Genomic DNA, 21,154 nt, shown 5'->3' on the forward strand with positions numbered 1-21,154 from the left:
TTTGTACAATGTAGAATTGTCTTAATTTAGAACAGTAGTAGATATTTGGCACATGATCTCTTACAGCTAGACAGCAGCTTATCTTCTTGGCCACTTCTCTCTTTGCTAAACTGGAGGCGCTGTTATTTTCTACCATACTGATCTTGCTTATGAAACAGGACATCTGCTTGTCTCCATTGACTGAGTTAAAAAGAATCCTGCAGTTTCTTAGGTGTATGTAAAAATGTGATCTATTATATACATACATGAACGTGTGTGTGTATTGGAATACAACATATTACATATGAATGGCTTAGAATTATTTACAGACACAATTAAAATAATCATACCATTCACAAAGGATGATCAAACCCTGTTATTTTGCTCCATAAAAGTTATATTACAGGCATACAGGAAGGTTCCTCACTGTCATAAGATGAAGTTAAAATAGTCTATTAAAACCTGCTGGAACAAATGTACTTTGCCTTGAGCTCTGACAAACTGCCAGAGGAAGCAAGTTCCATGGGTGATTGCTCTTGCTTGAGAATGCTCTACCACCTTTCCTACAGAGTTTGTCTCAGGCACCCACAACAGAAACATCCTAATCACTCTTAATTGTCACAAAGTAGTTGAAGGAAAATCAGATTCGAAGGGAATTGGAATTGGTCATTTATGGGCTATATAATTATGCTTCCGAGTTCATGAAATTGCACCCTGAAGCAAACTTTTATGGTCAGTGCAGAATATGACACTCAAGTGCTATGTGCTTATGTCAGCCTATCCCATTCAGAAGATGAGCAGCAGCATTCTGCATGAGTCTCAGGTGGACTCAGTCTCAGCCAGTTCGCTTCCTTCTGACTTCCAGTCTTAATCCGATACCAAGATGACAATGGTTTCACTGAATTTAAGTTTCATGAAAAGGACACACAAGTAAGTATGGACATCCAGTATTGACACTGGAGCCCAAAGTGTCTAGCTTTTCTCCAACTGTGCTCTTGGTCTTAGGAATGAAATCATTGCAAAGGTGTCCTGTTCACCTTTGTATGGTGCTGCAGGTGACCCAACGATATCTCATAGTATTAATGGCTGTTAATTTAATCAGATCAGAATGGACACTTTCCCTCTATCTGTAGCTTGAAGATGGAAATCAGTCATGGATATTAATAGTCTTTCTACTATACTCAAGCTTGAAATTTGATTGAAGAAATTTGAGGAATCCAGAGGCTGCTGGAACTGCCCCATCACCAGAAGATTTGAAACAGGATGGCAATTAGAGAAATTTTTAGAGGTGGTTTTTCCTGTAAGGATCTAACCACAGATTCCTTAAAATGGTCATCAAGTTTGACCTCCCAAAAAGAAGCATTCACAGTCCCCCAAGACTTCTCTGCTGTCTTTCACCAGCCATAGCTTGTAAAAGGGCTCCAAAGGCCATCTGTATCCATTGCTTCCTCTTTGTTGTATGTTGGAAATATTTAGACTTTATTGCGAGAAATAAGCAGAAGACATTTACCCACCCACCTACCTGTGCTTTTCAAGTAATTACACAGCATTTCTGTATATAATACTTGTTCTGAGAGAGCCTAACTCCGTAGGCAAAAATATTAATTTGCTTTGGTCTTCTAAGGCATAGGAAAACTATATGTATCTTTTTTTTTTTTTTAAGCTGTCAGTATGTCTTTAGGACCTAATTCTTGTCACAGTTATCCTAATGTAAATCAGGAGTAATTCCATTGAAATCAGTAGGAATCACACAGATGTAAAAATGGTGCAAGTGAAATCAGAATTAGGCACATTTCTATTGCACAATTGAAAACCTTTGCTTTGCGAAAGGAGAGGAGAAAAAGACAAAATCACCAAGGATTCATCAGATACTGCATTGAATAACAGGCAGGCAAGAATCTTGTGTCAGACAGCTGTGAGCTGTCAAATTTAAATGAGCTGTGGGAAATTGATATACTAGAAGAAAACCCTTTAATGTGGTGTTTAGCATATTTTATGCATATGTTTGATATAGTTGCATGAACAAAATATAAGGTAGGATAAATAAGTAAAAGAGCCTATGTTTTATGCAGCTATCCCTGCGTTGCTGACCTGCATTCCTTATCCTAAGCTGCAATTTGCTTTGCTTCTGCCCATCAAAAAAGCCTTGTATGTGGGAGGTCATGGTTCAGTGTTGTGATCTGTGTAGTATAGAAACTTACAGGTTTTACATCTTCATGATCATTGTCTGTTATTGTGCAGAATGATTTATTTGGCATCTCCTTGTAGGGATTTCCTTCATCGCTGGTGCTACTAGTCCATTTTTATCACCTTCATGTGCTATAACTCTGTTCAGGTGAGATCTGACAGTCCCCCACCTTCCCTCTCTGTATGTTCCAGATATCACTCTCTTCTTGAGCTGGGCGAGAAGCGCAAGGATATGCTGGAAAAAAGTTGCAAAAAGTTCATGCTTTTCCGTGAGGCTAATGAGCTGCAGCAGTGGATCAATGAGAAAGAGTCTGCGCTCACCAATGAAGAGGTGGGGGCTGATTTGGAGCAGGTTGAGGTACTGCAGAAGAAATTTGATGACTTTCAGAAGGTAGGTTATTATGTAACCTTTTATGTAGCACAATAATTCTGAGTCTTCTTGTCATCCTTCAGCTCAGATTCCTGATGAGGTTTCCATGACAATCCCTTCATAGTTTGGTATAGTTCTACTAATCCACAACTCTGAAGCAAGCAAAGCATTCAGTTTATTTCTACTGGTTCTGCTGCTGGTATTCTGCTATGTTATCTCCACTTATGTAGCACCAGAGGAAACGCTCTTTTTATTTAGCATTTCTGAACATGGAGCTTCCTGCACTGACTGTAGGTGCCACTTTTACTACTTCCACTATGCTGAGTATGCCATCCAGACAAGGAAGCTTCCCCCTCCCTTTGTTTAAAGGCAGAGTGATCAGGCTCTCTGAACTGCACAGTATTCTACAAGACATAATAATGGCCTCTGCTTTGAAGAGGAGGTGATTGGTTTTATTTTTTTTCCTCCACCCACCATTAGCGAGTGTATGATATTGGCTGAATTTTGCCTTGCATGAGATGTAAATGAGCTTTAAAATGTTTTCCCTCTTGCTCTGTGAGCCATTGTGCATAGAAGTGCCAGGGGCTCTGGACTAATGATTTTGAATAACTGGTGATTCAATGTGGGCTGTATTGCATTTACGGCTTGAATGTTAAGTAACAAGCAGTCTGAGCTGGCCTAACGTTACAGGTGAGAGATGGGTGCCAAACTCCTTGATGTCTCTGTAATAAACTGACTGCTGAACTTAAAATATATCACCTTCAAGACTTCAGTGCCAGCTCTCTAGTATAAGGAAGTACACCTCTACTCCGATATAACACGAATTCAGATATAACGTGGTAAAGCAGCGCTTGGGGCGGGCTGCGCACTCTGGTGGATCAAAGCAAGTTCGATATAACACAGTTTTACCTATAACGCAGTATGATATTTTAGCTCCCGAGGACAGCGTTATGTCAGGGTAGAGGTGCATGTTTATTCTGAAATACATAATTTCTCTTTTTCTACTTTTAGTAATGTATTTAATGAGTTGTTATGGAGCAGAAATAGTGGCCTGTATCATAAAATCACATCTTGAGTCATCTCTTCTAGTGTATTTATTCAGCACAATAGCTGATAATTTTTTAATCTTCTCGGTAATGCAGTTTAAATTTAACATAGTTAATGGTTTTAAAGGATATATCATCGCTGTCTAGAAATTAACTTTAACTTTATTTTAGTGTGGGAAAACTCCAGTAGTCCAGTTCTTTAATCCATTGACACTGGCAGTTGGGATTTCTTGTCAAAAGACTCTCTGCATTGTAGATCCACTGATAACAGGAAAGGTCAAAAGGGCTAAATCCATGCTGTTCATAAATTGGATACCTTTTGATGCCTCTGATGGACATCCTTACCGCCTTGTGTTTTGCTTATATAAATGTTCATGCTGTGATATTTACTGTTCTGTGCAGGATTTGAAAGCCAATGAATCTCGTCTAAAGGACATAAACAAGGTTGCGAATGACCTGGAATCTGAAGGGCTGATGGCAGAGGAAGTACAGGCAGTACAGCAACAGGTCTGTGTGTGTTTGTGACTTGGTCCGCTGCCATTTTATAATAAGAGACAGATGGAATTGGTTTTGTCCTTTCTTCTCCTGTTTTTCCATCTGTCCTCCACTTTTGCACCTAAGATTTTTATTGCTTCTATTTCACTACTTATTCTTTTTTCTAGATTGCTGGTTGTCTAAAAGTGGCATCCTAAAGTGGCTTTGGTCAGCAGGGTAGCCTTTAGATCATTTCATTGTAAATAGTGCTATAACATACATCTAGATAATGTTTAATTTTTTTAATACTTGTAAGTTCTAAATTAATAGTATGTGGATTTTCTATGACTAGTAGTGATGCTTTGGGAAAGTCATTTAATCTCTCTGTCCTTGTTTCTACATTTTGGATAATACTGTTAGACCTTACGGAGGTGAAGATTAGTTGGTTAATGGGATAAATTCACTCCACTGTTTATGCAGTTCTTTGAAAATTTAAAACGCAATATAAATGCCCAAGTATTATTATAATTTTCCATGACTGCTTTTGCTTGTGTAAATAATTCTACACAATATCGACAATTATAGCAAGAGCACCGAAAACACTTCTTCCTTTATAAATCCTGAGATAATGTATACCATAATTCACTGTGAGTATCAAAACTCTGCCACTTGTGCTGCATGTATTTTTTTGATTTGATCATGTTCTTCAGCTGGTAGTACACAGAAGGTCGACATAGCAGAATACTTTTGCTTCCTCTTTGTAGATTACATTGTTCATCCCATTTCCTCCCCTTTCCTCAAAAAGAATCAAATCTTTCTAGATTTTCTCTTACAAAATAACATATCCATTTCCTTTTCCCTTACAGGAAGTCTATGGCATGCCCAGGGTAAGCATTGTTATGATATTTGCATGCTGTTTTGCAGAAGCTTTAACAGAAAGAGGGCTTGGACATATAGAAGAGAAGATTTTGTGACTCAGATCCCTTTTGGGTCAGAGTTCATCTCTCTCAGAACTCTCTCTTTCGTGATAATGGCTTTGAAGGGAAACACAAAAATTCTCTTACCTTCTTAAGCCAAGTTCAGGGAGATTATCTTTTTGATGCATTCACCCTGTGTTACTTATATCTCAAGCCAGTAGCCAACTCAGTGTAGGGTAGCTCATGTGGCCCTGATATATATATATATATTTACCAACATGCATTTTTTAATTTTTTTAAATAATTCTGAAAGGATTGTGTGCACATAAATAACTTAATCGGGAGTCTTGATCCTTGAAAATTTAACAGGGTGTTGGTTAATTTCCATTTTCAGTGTGTTTTCTTGATGTGTCTAAAGTTTTCCCTTAATCCTTTAAACAGGATGAAACTGATTCCAAAACCGCGTCTCCTTGGAAGGTAGGTCTGACTATTTGGTGGCCCATCTAACAGATAGGAAAAGTAATAACATTCTTGCACATTACATCATCTCTTAGGGCCTTGCATCCTTCTAACACACACATTCCTTTCCTTATGAGTAGTAGTAGAGTGCTGTCCTGGTCCCTTCTTCCAATAGTCAGGTCAATTCATAGTAGATAGATTTTTTTTTTAAATGCACGTTATGAAAAATCTGTGGAATAATCAGTAGAAATTAACTGATGTCATCATCTCGCACACTGTATTAAAATATAAAGCTACTATGCAGGTGCTGCTGTCTCAGAGGTAATATTAACAAAAAACAAACACCCTCAACTTGCCTCATGTCTAGTCTTCATTACAAGTATGCACACAATGATGAACAATAGCATGTCCTCAGCAAGATAACACTCACTGTAGAAATCTCAAACTGCACTTTATATATAAAACCACAGTAATCCGTTTCCTTTCTGTATAGCAAAATGACATTTTTCATTTGAAAGTCTTTAACAGAGGACTGATTTCCACTTCTATACAAAGATGATTTGTAGTTCAGATCTTTTAACTAGCAATATGGCTCTTAATGGGAAGATGACAGTCTCACTATGAATGATTTAAGCTCCCCTTCCGCTGTACAGTGTGCACGAAAGAATGAATTCCATGAGCAATCCATCAGTGGTAGAAGAAAGGAGATTTTTACATTCCGAAGGAGAGGAGAGGCTTCAGTCAATTATTTTTCCAGTTTGTTTCCACTAGTCTCAAATGTTTTCTTAGCCTTTTCAGGAATATTTTAATTACTTGCTGGGGTGATTTTTGTCAAAAATTCAGTTAAACTTAAATCTGTTGAATACTTGTCATTCTCAGTGCATATTTTATTTTGAAAAAGTTTCCATTTGTCAGAGTTGCCTTTTCAGGTTCTTTGTCTTTTCAACCCTCATTAAGGCTGTGGTTCTCTTTTAAAGGAATACTATCAAGATAATATTTATACACATTTTTAAATTACTGTGGTCTGTAAAACCTTAAGCTGTTACAACTAATTAAATTTAAAAAATCTGTCTTTCACCACTTATATGCTGATTGAAATACAAAAACCAATCTAAAAATACAAAATCTAATACAGTAGAACCTCAGAGTTACAAACTGACCAGTCAACCACACACCTCATTTGGAACCGGAAGTACACAAGCAGGCAGCAGCATAGATACCAAAAAAAAGCAAATACAGTCCAGTAGTGCGTTAAACGTAAACTACTAAAAAAGGGGAAAGCCGCATTTTTCTTCTGCATAGTAAAGTTTCAAAGGTTTATTAAGTCATTGTTCAATTGTAAACTTTTGAAAGAACCACCGTGATCGTACTGTTCAGAGTTATGAACATTTCAGAGTTACGAACAACCTCTATTCCCAGGGTGTTCATAACTCTGAGGTGCTACTGTAAAAAAAAATTAGACATTGGTACAATAAAAGATATTACCTCACTCACCTTGTCCCTCTAATATCTTGGTACCAACAAAATTACTGCAACACTACATGCAAAAAGCAATCATTCGTCTGACACAACGATGGGTTCACAATGCTGTAGAAGAAAATAGACACGAAAAATTTGTAATTGAAACTTATAAAATCATGAACATTTCTATTCATTCTACTTGTTGTAAAATCTATCTTACAAAACCTGTTTTTGGCCAAAACTAAGTTGTGTTGGGGTGTCTGAGTTTTTGTTCGTATGGTATGACACTTGATTGTTAAGATAGAAATTTAACTGCTTGATTTTGATTTTTTTTTTTTTTTTTACTATTTTTGCTTTTTCCTTATATAGTCTGCACGTATGATGGTTCATACAGTGGCCACCTTTAATTCCATCAAGGTAAGAATCCAGTTGTGGTGCTTCTACTCACTGAGAAGTAACAGCTTTCTCTCATCACCTTCTTTGTGTTCACTATTCTGCCTCCATGTTCTATTGCCCTCCATACCCTTTTGACTAAACATGTTAAAATAAATGCTAATTTACAGCGTCTGCTTCTCAGAATACAACAGGTGCTTTATGCACATACATAGCATAAAGTTACCTGCTTCCACATCACAGGAGAAACACTTATAACTTGCTGTATAGTTCCTTGAACCAGTGCATTGTTCTGTGATCAAAGCAGCAAATAGAAATCCAATGACGTGTGTGTGTGTGTGTGTGTGTGTGTGTGTGTGGACAACCTGCAGTTAGAAACCTTCAGTTATGCTCAAAGATAACTTTGGCCTTCCTCCTAGCTCAATTCCCACCACCCACTGTTCTCTAAGGGCAGGTCTACACTAAGGGCGGGGGTCGAACTAGGGTACGCAAGTTCAGCTACGTGAATAGCGTAGCTGAATTCGAAGTACCCTAGTTCGAACTACTCACCCGTCCAGACGCCGCGGAATCGAAGTCCGCGGCTCCAAGGTCGACTCCGCCACCGCTGTTTGCAGTGGTGGAGTACCGGAGTCGACCGCGGCGCTTCCGGAGTTCGAACTATCGCGTCCAGATTAGACGCGATAGTTCGAACTCCGAGAAGTCAAACTCACCGTGTTGACCCGGCTGGTAAGTGTAGACTAGCCCTAAGTAGTTTGCTTATGTGCTCTAAAGCACTAAGAGTAACATTTTTAGGAAGACTACCATTTCTGCCATAATCTTTTTAAAGTGGCAGTAATCTGACTGTTGTCCATGGACTGCCAGTGTTCCAAGGGGCCTTTTGAGCAGATCTGTGGAATGAAACCTTTAGGGAGCCAAAATGGAGAGGCAGCAGTGTTGGGAATCACAAGAGGATTTTGCTTCTACAGAGAAATCTGTGGATTGAAAAAGCTGGGGAACCATGCTTTAAATGTGATCCTCACCTGAAAATAAGTCTTCATAGGGCCTTTTTCCTTTCCTTTTCTTTAAAGAGAATTTGAAGCACCTTTATACCTTAAGAAATGTAACTATACAAGCACAGTGAGCAAAATATTTGAAAATAAATCTTTATTGGATTTACATTTCAGGTCATGGAGGTCTTCAAGTGCTTGCTCATGTCCATTCCATATTAGGTGTGTGCTCTCCACATGCACAGGTGCCGGAAGTTTTTCCCCCAGCAGTATCCATAGGGGACCGTCTCTGGCACCCCCTGGAGTGGTGCCCATATGGCATGGTCTAAGGGGTGCCACTGGCTCCCCCCACCCTGAGTTACTTCTTGCTGCCAGTGACGGTGCTGGAACATCTGCTGCTTTGACTACCGTTGTTTCGTTTTCTGTTCTTCTGAACTTTGAAAACATGTAATATAGTTGTATATAGTTAGTAGTTCTCAACTTTTCGTTAGTCCCAAACAGAACTCAGCCAGGGGACAGGGCATGCCCTGGTCCCCAGGCTTTAAGACCTGCGATAGCTGCTAACGGCCTATGCCCGTCAGTGATCCACATACCAGCTGCCTAAGGTGCTTAGGTGAAGGGCACATAAATGACACATGCTGTATCTGCAAGTCTTTTAAACCTAGGATGAAGAAGGAACACAATATCCATCTGATAGTGCTCCTAATGGTGTCAGCACTTGCTACGGCACCAGAGCGTTCTGACTCCGCACTGAGCACCACGGCCTCCGTGTGCAGTGCTCTTCTGGCGCCATCCACAAGCTGGCACTGGTCCCCCATGGTAGTTCAACACCCCCTTCAGGAAGTCAGGCCCCAGCTCAAGTTGAGCAGTGCAGCCCATCACATGCTTTGCCTGCGACCCCCAGATAGCAGTGCAGGCCCTAGCCAGCTTCAGGTGCAATCGACTCCCAGAGCTCTTTGAGCAGCTCAGGAGATCCATATGCTCCCAGTGCTGCCCACACCGGTGCCCCGGTCTCAGGGAAGACTTGTGATGAGACCTATGCAAGTGTCCCCACTTCAGTAGTACCAATCCCCATCAAGAGGGACTTCCTTGCCCCCTGGAAAAGATCGTTATCATTCCCCAGATGATACCTCACTGAGATGGTGGACCGACCGCCGGACGGTCCTGGAAGGGGTTCCATTCAACAACGCTCCTCACTCCATTGAATTGGTGTTGGGCATTTCGGATCTCGGCTGGGGGGCACATCTCGGCAACCTCCAGACTCAGAGGATGTGGTCCATGGAGGATGCGCAGTTACACATAAACATCAAAGAGCTCTGAGCAGTCCAGCTGGTGTGCGGAGTCGTCTTGCCCCACCTGTCGGGCAATGTGGTACAAGTCCTGATGGACAGTAGAGCCTCCATGTTCTACGTCAACAGGCAAGGGGGAGAGCACTTGTCAGCTCTCTGTCAGGAGGTACTCCATCTGTGGGAATTCTGCATCAGCCACGAAATCCACATGGAAGCTTGTCACCTTCCCGGTGTCAGGAATATGCTGCCAGACCAGCTCAGCAGGGACTTCTCCTCTCACCACGAGTAGTCACTCCATCCAGAGGTACCCTGCATGATCTTCCAAAGCTGGGGAACTCCCCAAGTGGACGTGTTCACTACCAGACAGAACAGGAAATGCCACCGGTTTTGTTTTCAACAGGGTCTGAGCAAGGACTCCCTCTCTGATGCCTTCCTCCTGTCGTGGTCAGGGAGCCTGATGTACGAGTTCCCTCTGATTCCACTCATCAGCAGGGCCCTGGCAAAGATCGAGAGAGACCAGGCGCAGGTTATCATGATAGCCCCGGCGTGGCCTTGCCAACATTGGTTTGGCACACTCTTGAGCCTGTCAGCAGCTACTCCCTGGATGTCCAGAGGGCCGTAGCTTTTTATTTAGAACGTACCAAGCCTTTCCGTAAATCTATGCAACTCTTCATTGCTACAGCTGATCGGATGAAGGGTCATCCGGTGTCCTCACAGAAGATTTCCAATTGGATCACCTCGTGCATAAGGACCCATTATGACCTGGCGGGGGTTCCACCAATTGTCAAAGCCCACTGGATGAGAGCGCAGGTGTCTTTGGCATCCTTCCTGGCACACACATCCCTATCCAGGACATCTGTAGAGCCGCAACTTGGTCCTCTGTCCACACGTTTACCGCTCATTATGCCGTCACTCAGCAGGCCAGGGACAACGCTGGGTTCGGCAGAGCTGTGTTGCAATCTACATGTCCATGAACTCCTACCCACCTCCAGGGGTACTGCTTTGAAGTCACCTAATATGGAATGGACATGAGCAAGAACTCGAAGAAGAAAAGACAGTTACTTTTTCTGTAACTGGTGTTCTTTGAGATTCCATGGCCTGCCCTCCTTCCCCACTGTTGAAGTTTCTGGCAAGAAGGAACTGAGGGTGAGGGGAGCTGGGGGTGCCCCTTATACCATGCCATGCAGGCGCCACTCCAGGGGGTGCCAGAGCCAGTCCCATACGGATACTGCTGAGGGAAAAAATTCCGGCACCGGTGCATGTGGTGAGCGCACACACCTAATATGGAATGGACATGAGCAACACATCTTGAAGAACACCAGTTACGGAAAAGGTAACTCTTTTTTGTCATTTAGTATGACCTGGAGTAACGAAGCTTTCTCTTTTAAACAAGAAATAAATACATAACATTTTTAACCTGTCAACATCAGGTGCAGTGCTGAGGCTTCATTTCCATTTTTCCCTTTCAGGAACTAAATGAGCGCTGGAGATCTCTGCAGCAGATGGCAGAGGAGCGAAGCCAGCTGCTGGGCAGTGCCCATGAAGTCCAGAGATTTCACAGGTAAGGAGCGCACTGCCTCAGGTACATCACATAATGTTGTAGTGGTAGTTTTTACGTGCAATTTTTATTCTCGGTTTAATGTAAAAACATTTAATTTTAAGAGAACAAACACCAGCTCATACAGGGCCTTGTCAAATACCCATTGATGTTTTCCATTTGCTTCAGTGGAAGTTGGACTGGGTCTATGGTGAGGAGCAGTTCTCTAGTCTGTATTTGCATTAAAATTTTTAATTAAAAAATTGGCCGCCTTAGTTTTATTGCTGACAGAGGCATCTTGTGATACTAGCGTGTCACTATCAGTATGGAAGCCAAATGTAGGATTCTGCCTTAAACCTTTATCTTCAGATCAGTGATATTCTTTAAAGGGGTTGCCGTGCTCCCACCATGCTGTGCCCTTTCTCTCTCTAGAACTGCTATCATGAGCTTTCTCTTCTCTCTTCTCCATCCCTTTGCCAGCTGGCTACCACACACAGGTGCAGCTTCTCCCTTCAGTTATTTGTCACAGCTGATAGGCTTCTAAACATTTGTGTATCACTGCTTCTGCTTTGTCTGCATTTACCGCCACCAGCACCATTCTTACTTCTGCGGCTAAGATGCTGTCAGCCCAACAGATGCCAACGTTTTGCCCCAACCTCTTCCACAATTGTCATTAATTTCTCCTGCTACATTCATTCCTGAAAAGGAATGAATATCTTAATCCAGGTCCAACAAGAACTCTTTGTATTCTTTGTCTGCATTCGCTAGAGAGAGGAAAGTTTCTCTGATGGTTACAGCACAGGAGTGTGAGAATTAGGAGATCCTAGATTTGTTTCCTAGCTCTGCCAGAGATTGCCTTCATGATCTTGAGAATTCACACTGTCTCACAGGTGTAATCTGAAGCTTGATTTATTAAGTCTTGAGATTGTCAGAGGAAAGCTTATTATTGAAGGGCACCAAAAATTCTGATTTTTTTTTTTAATGATACGAATATTCTTTCTTACCTCTGAGAGTTTAACTTCCACTTTAAAACAGACAATTAAAAAAATTGGAAGTATTAGATACTTAAGACCTTATGGAAACAGGCTGCCTGGAGTTTGATGAAACTCTAGTATGTCCTTCATTTGTGTTTTTCCTTTTTCCCCAACCAGAGATGCTGATGAAACAAAGGAATGGATTGAAGAAAAGAATCAGGCATTAAATACAGACAACTATGGACATGACCTGGCCAGTGTGCAGGCCCTGCAGCGAAAGCATGAAGGCTTTGAGAGAGATTTGGCAGCTCTTGGAGACAAGGTCAGACCAAGAGACCAGAACACATGGGTTACTTGCTTTCTGTAGCAGTAATGATGGTACTGCAAAAGAGGTTCCTGCCTTTCTTCTTACTCCTCCTCCTTTATTGCCAGGTGAACTCTTTAGGTGAGACTGCCGAGCGCCTGATTCAGTCACACCCAGAATCTGCTGAAGACCTCCAAGAAAAATGTACTGAACTGAACCAGGCCTGGAATAGCCTGGGGAAACGTGCCGACCAGCGTAAAGAGAAGCTTGGGGATTCTCATGACCTGCAGCGTTTCCTCAGTGACTTCAGGTAAAAACTAAACTGATCAAATTCCTGGGCCCCACTGTTAGTTTAGTTGTTAATTTAAGTACATGTAGTATATGACTTAGACTGAATATTTGTTGGAGTGGTGAAAGATAACTCATGTCCCTAATCAGACTTGCTGCAAACAAACAAAAAAACACAACCCCATTTTTTGGTTGCTTTTATGGTTACAGGGACCTCATGTCTTGGATCAATGGAATCCGGGGACTGGTGTCCTCAGATGAACTGGCAAAGGATGTGACTGGAGCTGAGGCTTTATTGGAGAGACACCAGGTATGTGGAAGAGCCCTCTGCATTTTTCTGTAGGTATGAACATTCGCTGTTAAAATCAGTTTTATGTACTCTGTTGGTAAACCAGTTCAACAGTGTTTTTTTGAGACTCCCCATGTATGTTTCCAAGATGAGACTGAGAACGTCTTTCCCTGCAGTTTAGCATTCTGCTTCTAGTTATTAAACCTCTTTTCTCCCCCTTCTCCCCCCTCCTTCCTTACAGGAACATCGCACTGAAATAGATGCCAGGGCTGGCACTTTCCAGGCATTTGAGCAGTTTGGGCAACAACTTTTGGCTCGTGGACACTATGCCAGCCCAGAGATCAAGGAGAAACTGGATATTCTAGATCAAGAACGGGCAGACTTGGAGAAAGCCTGGGTCCAGCGTAGAATGATGCTGGACCAGTGTCTAGAACTACAGGTACTTTGCTGTCTTTTGTTTTTTTTAATAGTATGCTTTCTTAAGGAAACTTTTTTTCTTTCACTGCCACCAGTGGGCAGTACTCACTGGTTAGTCTTCTCCTACCTGTGTTCCTTCTCCTTAGCTGTTTCATCGGGACTGTGAACAAGCAGAAAACTGGATGGCTGCCCGGGAGGCTTTCCTGAACACAGAAGATAAAGGAGACTCCTTAGACAGTGTGGAGGCTCTCATCAAGAAACATGAAGACTTTGATAAAGCAATCAATGTCCAGGTGAGGGATGTATCCAAAGTGGGTGACAGCTGTTGTATTTTATTTTACATTCAGCTCCTGAAAACTTCTTTTAAGGTCAGCAGGATATGATAGATCTGATGTTGGTGATGTGACTCTAAAGTTTAGAACCCTATAAAGATTTGTTCTAAAGATTTAGCAGGTTAGAAACTGGTTACAAAGCTGAGAAATAGCTACTATCACTGCAGATAATAAGGGGTTTGTTATTGATTGGTTACGAACATGATGCAATAAAATAATAGGTATTTACCTAACTAGGGCAGCATGAATCACAGTACAGCATATTTCTTGTGAAAAGAGTAAGTGATTTAATGGTTTGTATTGGAAAGCCTTACACTGGAAAAAAAAATCAGTGTTTCTCCACATACTCTAAATCCTGGAAGAGCCCTTTCTGATCCTGAGAGAAATTCCTCTGTCATTCTGACAGAGGCCAAAAGAATTTTCTTTTCAATGTCTGATCTGCAGGATCTCCCACTTGCTCTTAAGTGGAGTTCTGCTCATCTTGACATAGGTCTGATTTCCTTAGACTCATTAACAAGATACCAGCCTTCTTTCAAAGGGATGCCCTACTCTAGTTCTGACACAACTCTTAACAGTGGCTTTTTGTTTTTTTGCAGTATCTGAATACACCCAACTTGTGTCCTTTTGTTTTGAACAGGAAGAAAAGATTGCTGCCCTGCAATCGTTTGCTGACCAACTGATTTCTGCTGACCACTATGCTAAAGGGGTCATTTCTAACAGACGCAATGAAGTTCTGGACAGGTTGGTGTGCTAATTTCATTGTTAGATCAGCTGTGGATACCTTCTGAAAAGAAGGAAATTGTTTAGAGCCAATATATAGCTTTTATGATGGTACATAGTCTTCTACTTCATGCCTGTTCTTATAGGTACTGGTGAGTATGAACCATATCTCTGATTATGTACAGGTGGCGTCGTTTGAAAGCTCAGATGATTGAGAAGAGGTCTAAACTGGGAGAATCTCAGACCCTCCAGCAATTCAGCCGTGATGTTGATGAAATAGAGGCTTGGATCAGTGAAAAACTCCAAACTGCAAGTGATGAATCCTATAAGGATCCCACAAACATCCAGGTGAATAATTATTTGACCAAGAAAGTCAAATGGAGTGAAAGTTTAATTCCATGTGGCTATCCTGTTGCTGATAACAGGATGTGCACAGGAAAAATTCCAATTCTGTGTTAAAGGGATAACAAATTGTTTGGAATTAACCTTCTAAAGGGGAGAAAATGTAAATAAAGCAATCCTTTCATTATGGAGACATGCAATATGCATAGAGAAAGGACCGAAATAGAAGGCAGTAATTATTTTTTAATAAAATATGTAATATCCTCATAAATATGCTGCCAGAATTCACATAAATCCCTAGGCAGTTATGCTCCAGTGTAAATTTGATAAGACATCCTATCCCCTCCTCTCCCCAACAACTAGATGATAAAATAAGAATTTATCTTTTATAAATGTCTCTTGTGTCCCACTCCCACTTACTGTCCTAAGTTGCAGATCTTCATCTATTTTTCATTATTAAAGAACAACTCTTTAAGTGATTTCCTGTGTTTTTAATACTGATATGTGGATCAGTATGACTGCACTGAACTCTTCTCTTCTTGATCTGTTTTGTAGCTTTCCAAACTGCTGGTAAGTTTTGTAGTTTGGTTGGACTGGCCATGGTAGGTGTTTGTTCCTCTGTATAGATTATATGTGAGCACAAAGTCTGGTTGTGTTCAGTCTGTTGCTCCATCCATTAATTCATCCAGTTTCTTTTCCATTTTCTAATATTCATTGACCTCGAAACAGATGTTACCATAGGCCTCAGTGTTTTTGGATGTTGCTTTTTTGTTTAGTTAATGCCTCTTAAACACCATCTACTTACGTATTTGTTTTGCAGATGTGTTCTGCATGATCTGTTTAATTTGTGGTGCGGTATTAATTGTTTAAGGGGTGGTTCATAAGGAATCAAAAATATGGGTTGTCATCCTCCTTTTTTAAATATGTGGCTACTGGACATGTCTTGTCCTCATTCCTGCTGGACCTAGAGCTGTGGTGATTAACCCATGGCCATGTGATGTCAGTTCCACTCACTTGTGTCTGGAGTCAAAATTTCTGAAGGATGGGTATCAGTGAAAGTGGGAGATCCACATTGCCCACAGTTTGCAGGGATAGAAGTTTGTGGAAGAAGTAGAGGGAAGACTGCAGAACTGAGAGTATCTGTGGAAGGCTGATAGGAGTGGTAAGAATCCAAGGAGGAGAAGAATTAGAAAGAGGACAGAAGTGACTAGGGTAAGGAGGGAGGGGCACAAGTGAAGGAAGCAGTGTTTGTCTTTCTGGCCCTGGAGGTTGCACTGTCTATATATTGGCTACTCAAACAAAAATGTCATCTGTCATTGCCCTAGAGTGTGAATTTGTTTGGTGGTAATAGATTGACATTTTGTACTATGAGAAGCTTTTTTCATTCTCCAGCATAATTAATTTATATGCCAAGAAATGGGTGGAGTTTAGCTGGTATACAGTATAATCACAACCTTCAGCAATAGCAGTTTTCAGAATAAGCAGGCCATGCAGAATTTTTCATAACAGTACTGTAGCATTTTTCTTGTTTTATTTTTTACTCTAACCATCACCTTCCTTTCCATCCTCCCTCAGGACAATGTATTTGTCCAGTGTTACTAGCATGTGGAGTTGATACTTGCAAATACTGTTTTGTCGTTATTGTTCCATTGTTTATGCTTATGGTGGGTGTATGCGTGTATATGAAAGAAAACTGCTTATTCACTCCCTTCCTGTGGCTCCTGTTGTTCTCATGGTGCCAGACAAATTTCAACAAACAGCTAAGCGTTGTTTCTTAAATAGTTTTGAGTTGCTAACTATGTTTAACTCATTGTTTTACCACATAATTGAGTCATATGGTGACTCAATATCTTCTCATATGAAAACTGCATAAAAGGTGCAGGTTGGGGTGAGGACTTTTCCCTCCTGACCCATGTATTTGGATGGGAAAAGTCATAAACCTCTAGAACTGATCAGTGTGGAGCAGCCACCATGTTCAGGGTACATACAAACAGTCAGTGTATTTTAGCGGTGGTGTCATGTAAACCAGAAATCCATATTTGGAGAATAGCAAGACTTAACGTTAGAAATGTGTTTCAGCCCCCTTTAAAATGCAGGAGAGAGATGCTGATATAGGAACATTAGTGTAAATGTCCAATCACAGGTAGACATGCTGGTTCAAAAACAGCCTAATGCTCACTTAGTAAGACTGAGAGAGCAAGTGGTGAATGTGATGTAAATGCCTACAGAGAGATTTGGATTTTCATGATTTTACATAAGGCATTAAGTATTTCCCCAGATTAGACTACACACAAACTCGCTTCCTTCTAACCCTGTCTATGCAGACCATGCTTGCATTCTCTTCTCAATCCATGAGAATAATTTGGGAGCCCCATGTCCAGTCCTTAACAGCTTTGTTTTTGCTGCATTCAGAGCAAACACCAGAAACACCAGGCCTTTGAAGCTGAACTTCATGCCAATGCAGACCGGATCCGTGGAGTCATTGACATGGGGAATTCTCTCATTGATCGGGGAGCATGTGCCGGCAGTGAGGATGCAGTGAAGGTAGGTGCAGCACATATAGGATAGTTAATGACCATGTAGCCTTCAACTGATTCTATAGTTATATTTTGTTAGAATGAGGAAAACCACTTTCTTTTGTAGAAGCATTTTTTTTAAAGTCCTTGTTTAACTATGCAGTATGTTTTGTCCCATTTTTGCTTTGAAATTAGTAATGTTTTCTGATTCTTCTGTCAGAATGTAAAAGTGAAATGGAGAGGCAGACAATGGAGAATTTTCCTAGATCGCATGAATAACTGCATAATCTATAGTTGTAGAAGCAGCAACCAAATGTGTACAGTGTGTTCCTTTGCTACATTTATTAGGGATTTTGTTTTGCTTCTGAGCGTTTATTTTCTCCTTTTTGTAACAGGCACGTTTAGCTGCTCTGGATGACCAGTGGCAGTTCCTGGTGCAGAAATCAGCAGAGAAGAGTCAGAAGCTGAAGGAAGCCAACAAACAGCAGAATTTCAATACTGGAATCAAGGATTTTGACTTTTGGCTGTCAGAGGTACCTGACTACCCTGGATTGGGGATTATGCACTCTGAAGGGACTGCAGTTTCTGTGATACTAGTTCCCTTTGCTGATATGTGATGTGCTCCAAAAAATTCTTAAGAGAATAAAAAACAAGTGTTTGGGAAGTTTCTATGCTTGTCATTGCCTACACTGATGTTGGCAGGAAACGTGCTTGCATAAAATCTTCCATGTCTGAGACAAGCAGGGAGACAAAGTTCACAAACTTAACTTGCATTGGGGACAATTGGAGGAGACAACCAGTCACCTGCACAAGTAAGAGCATTACACTTGCAGTTCTTAGTTAAACTTCAATATGTAATTGTATTCTTCCTTTTCCAGGTGGAGGCTCTGCTTGCATCTGAAGACTATGGAAAAGACCTGGCATCTGTAAATAACCTGCTGAAGAAACACCAACTCCTGGAAGCCGACATATCTGCCCATGAGGTAAGCACCTCTGCTAACAGGAAGAGAAATTATAGTAATCAGAGAATTCCATAGCAACATGCCATAAAGTTTAAACCTGTAGAAATACATTTCTCTGTGTGTACATCATGAATATGAAGAGAAGATCTTGTGCTGAGACTACATGCTCAAAAATCGAGATTTTTGTTCTTCACACACTTCTTGCTTATGATTCCAGGATCGCCTGAAGGACCTGAATGGCCAGGCTGACAGCTTGATGACCAGCAGCGCTTTTGACACCTCCCAGGTAAAGGACAAGCGAGACACTATTAATGGGCGCTTCCAGCGGATCAAGAGCATGGCAGCTGCCCGCCGTGCAAATCTGAATGAGTCCCACCGCTTGCATCAGTTCTTCCGGGATATGGACGATGAGGAGTCCTGGATCAAGTATGTACTTCAGAAGTTCTAGATGTAGCATTGTCTGAGGCCATGTCCATATTATAGCCATGCTATCAACAACCGTATTTCAATGCAGCTGTTGAATAGTGTTCATAGCACAATTTACCATGTCATTGAGGAAAAAGATGATTTCCCCAAGAACCATGTTAATCTAACTATGTCATAGACTACCTACCCACTCGTCAGGTGTATGCCATCTTGTCCAGATAATCTATAGTATAGTTTTATAACACAGTTACAAAGACACACACATCCTTGCCCATGGTGCTTGGGGAAGCATGCAGAAGTGGCTTCAACTCTAGCGTGGGCTTGGTCTTAATCTCTACAGATATCAATGGGCAGGCTTCAGAAAGCATGTTCAGTGCTAGGAAAAACTTGAGGTTTGACTATAATCTTGTGGTAAAAATCCTATGAATCGTGTATCTTTTAAACTCTGCCTCTGTCAATTTGAAATTTCTTTCAAAAAGGCATTTATGAGACTGCTGAAAGCAGTTTTTAGTTTTACTATTTTGGCCTGTGATAGCAGTTAAGGAAAAATGCTTTCCAGAGATGTCCGTATGAATCCTGGTATTATTGGTATGACTAGTTTATAATCAAGGAAATAAGAACTGTGCTAGTTTCCACTCCATCAATATGTAGAGGTTAGCCAAATAGAAATGATCAAAACTGGAGAATTAAAGTTACTTTCAAGCTTTGAAAGGAGGGAAGGAGTGGATATTTCTGTAGTATACATATATAGAGGGAGCCCCCTGTCCCCTCTTTGAAACTGTGCTAGTCAAACTGCTGGGAGCTGAATCCTTTTGACTAACATTTATAAGTCAGGTGCATGGCTTACTGCTTCAAAGGCGCTCGTAGTGCTGGGTTGTCGGGAACGTCCCCGTTATTTATATTGATTTTTCTGCCTTGGATTCTCTGTATTATTACAAAGTAGCTGAAAGGCCATCAAATGCTAAAAACAGAGGACCCCATTAAAATCTTTGTATTTACCTCTTTAAATATATGTAATAATTTGCCATAAGCTCCAGTCCTGGAATGCGAAACATACAAAAGGAGCTAATGTTCATTCCTGTTAGCGCTGTTAAGAGTCAAGTTTGCAATGACTGCTGTTATATCTGTCTAGTTTGACCTTTAAAGGTATAAACTTTACTCATCCCCCTCTTCCCCCTTTTCTTCTCTGGGACTCAGGGAGAAGAAGCTGCTGGTTAGCTCAGAGGACTATGGCAGAGACCTAACTGGAGTGCAGAACCTAAGAAAGAAACACAAACGTCTGGAAGCAGAATTGGCTGCTCACGAACCTGCCATCCAGGTTAAAAAAAAAACAAAACCCTGTCAGATAAAGAGTTGTTCCGTGACAGGTACTGCTGTGTTGTTTCCAACGCAAACTGTGTGGGTTACAGGCAAACATTTGGATGAGGAAAATAACCAGTCATGATAGAAAGTGTAGTACTCTGTATAGTCAAGTTACAGATTTTTAACATTTATATGATCTGGATCACAAATCAATTATAAGCATCACTGGTTTAGATCTGTGCAGCCTGAGATGTTTCTGCAGATCACAAAGGAAATCAGACTTCCCTCATGCTCCTAAAGAAGGGCATGACTAACCAAAGATATGGAGTATTTTAAATTAAAGTGACAGGAAGTTCCTTCCTCTTCAGACAGTAGCACTTCTCACCTTGATTCTAAATCCACAAAAAACACGTGAACTGGAGGAAAGAAGAAAAAAGGGTACGTTTATGAAAGAAAATGACCCAAAACTGGGGAGTTTTAAGGAGTGCAGATAAATGGTGAGGAGAAAGCAGCACTGCTGTTGAAAATTGAAAACACTGAGAATACTGATGTGCGCTTTGTCTGCTTCACAGGGTGTGTTAGACACTGGTAAAAAACTGTCAGATGATAACACGATTGGAAAGGAGGAGATACAGCAGAGGCTAGCTCAGTTTGTAGACCACTGGAAGGAGTTAAAGCAGTTGGCAGCAGCTCGGTGAGTGAGAATCATTTTTCTACACCAGGAAGTATGAATGAAACATATAGGGACGAGTAGCAGCCAAATCTTGCAATCTTTTGATTCAGGTCATCAGCAATATCCGTGCAAAAAAAAAAATAAATAAATGCTAATAGTGCATTCTACTGAGGCCATGCCTGAGGGGAGAGGTGAAAAGGGGGTCATTCGTAAATGCTCCTCAGTACTAACTTCAGTTTTGTGTTTTCCTTTAGTCGAACACAATCTAAACTTTTGGGGGCATTTATTCCTTCTTCATTTGGAGGCTAGACGCTTGACATTGTTATTCCCACCATGCTGTGCTCTCCTGAATAGAGACTGTGGTGGCGAGCGGGGGGAGTACATAATTTCCAGATATGCAAGGACTGTGAAATGGCCTGGTGAATTACATAGTAGATTTAGGGTAGATCTAGAGCTGGCAGTGTCACAGTGGGGTCATTTTCAGCTTCTGAAGGAAAGAGGTTAGTGTAAA

General features: G+C 41.1%; 1 protein-coding gene across 7 annotated transcripts in view; it reads left to right on the forward strand.

Moving 5' to 3' along the window:
- The window catches only part of SPTAN1 (spectrin alpha, non-erythrocytic 1), a 68,111-nt gene that overhangs the window by 32,846 nt on the left and 14,111 nt on the right, over window positions 1-21,154 (forward strand). For 4 of the 7 annotated variants that reach the window (XM_044992795.1, XM_044992798.1, XM_044992797.1 and 1 more), the window contains 20 exons: window positions 2,359-2,557; window positions 3,985-4,089; window positions 4,923-4,943; window positions 5,415-5,450; window positions 7,263-7,310; window positions 11,031-11,122; window positions 12,250-12,394; window positions 12,505-12,686; window positions 12,875-12,974; window positions 13,195-13,392; window positions 13,517-13,663; window positions 14,340-14,443; window positions 14,608-14,770; window positions 15,320-15,334; window positions 17,177-17,308; window positions 17,676-17,813; window positions 18,159-18,263; window positions 18,460-18,668; window positions 19,866-19,986; window positions 20,543-20,664. In XM_044992795.1, coding sequence (XP_044848730.1) covers window positions 2,359-2,557; window positions 3,985-4,089; window positions 4,923-4,943; window positions 5,415-5,450; window positions 7,263-7,310; window positions 11,031-11,122; window positions 12,250-12,394; window positions 12,505-12,686; window positions 12,875-12,974; window positions 13,195-13,392; window positions 13,517-13,663; window positions 14,340-14,443; window positions 14,608-14,770; window positions 15,320-15,334; window positions 17,177-17,308; window positions 17,676-17,813; window positions 18,159-18,263; window positions 18,460-18,668; window positions 19,866-19,986; window positions 20,543-20,664 — 2,382 coding nt within the window. The remainder of the gene's footprint in view (window positions 1-2,358; window positions 2,558-3,984; window positions 4,090-4,922; window positions 4,944-5,414; window positions 5,451-7,262; window positions 7,311-11,030; window positions 11,123-12,249; window positions 12,395-12,504; window positions 12,687-12,874; window positions 12,975-13,194; window positions 13,393-13,516; window positions 13,664-14,339; window positions 14,444-14,607; window positions 14,771-15,319; window positions 15,335-17,176; window positions 17,309-17,675; window positions 17,814-18,158; window positions 18,264-18,459; window positions 18,669-19,865; window positions 19,987-20,542; window positions 20,665-21,154) is intronic. The other 3 variants (XM_044992796.1, XM_044992799.1, XM_044992801.1) reach the window with 1 other exon arrangement.

The sequence above is a fragment of the Mauremys mutica genome, chromosome 18 (genome assembly GCF_020497125.1).
Source record: "Mauremys mutica isolate MM-2020 ecotype Southern chromosome 18, ASM2049712v1, whole genome shotgun sequence".
In the NCBI taxonomy this organism is placed as follows: domain Eukaryota; kingdom Metazoa; phylum Chordata; order Testudines; family Geoemydidae; genus Mauremys; species Mauremys mutica.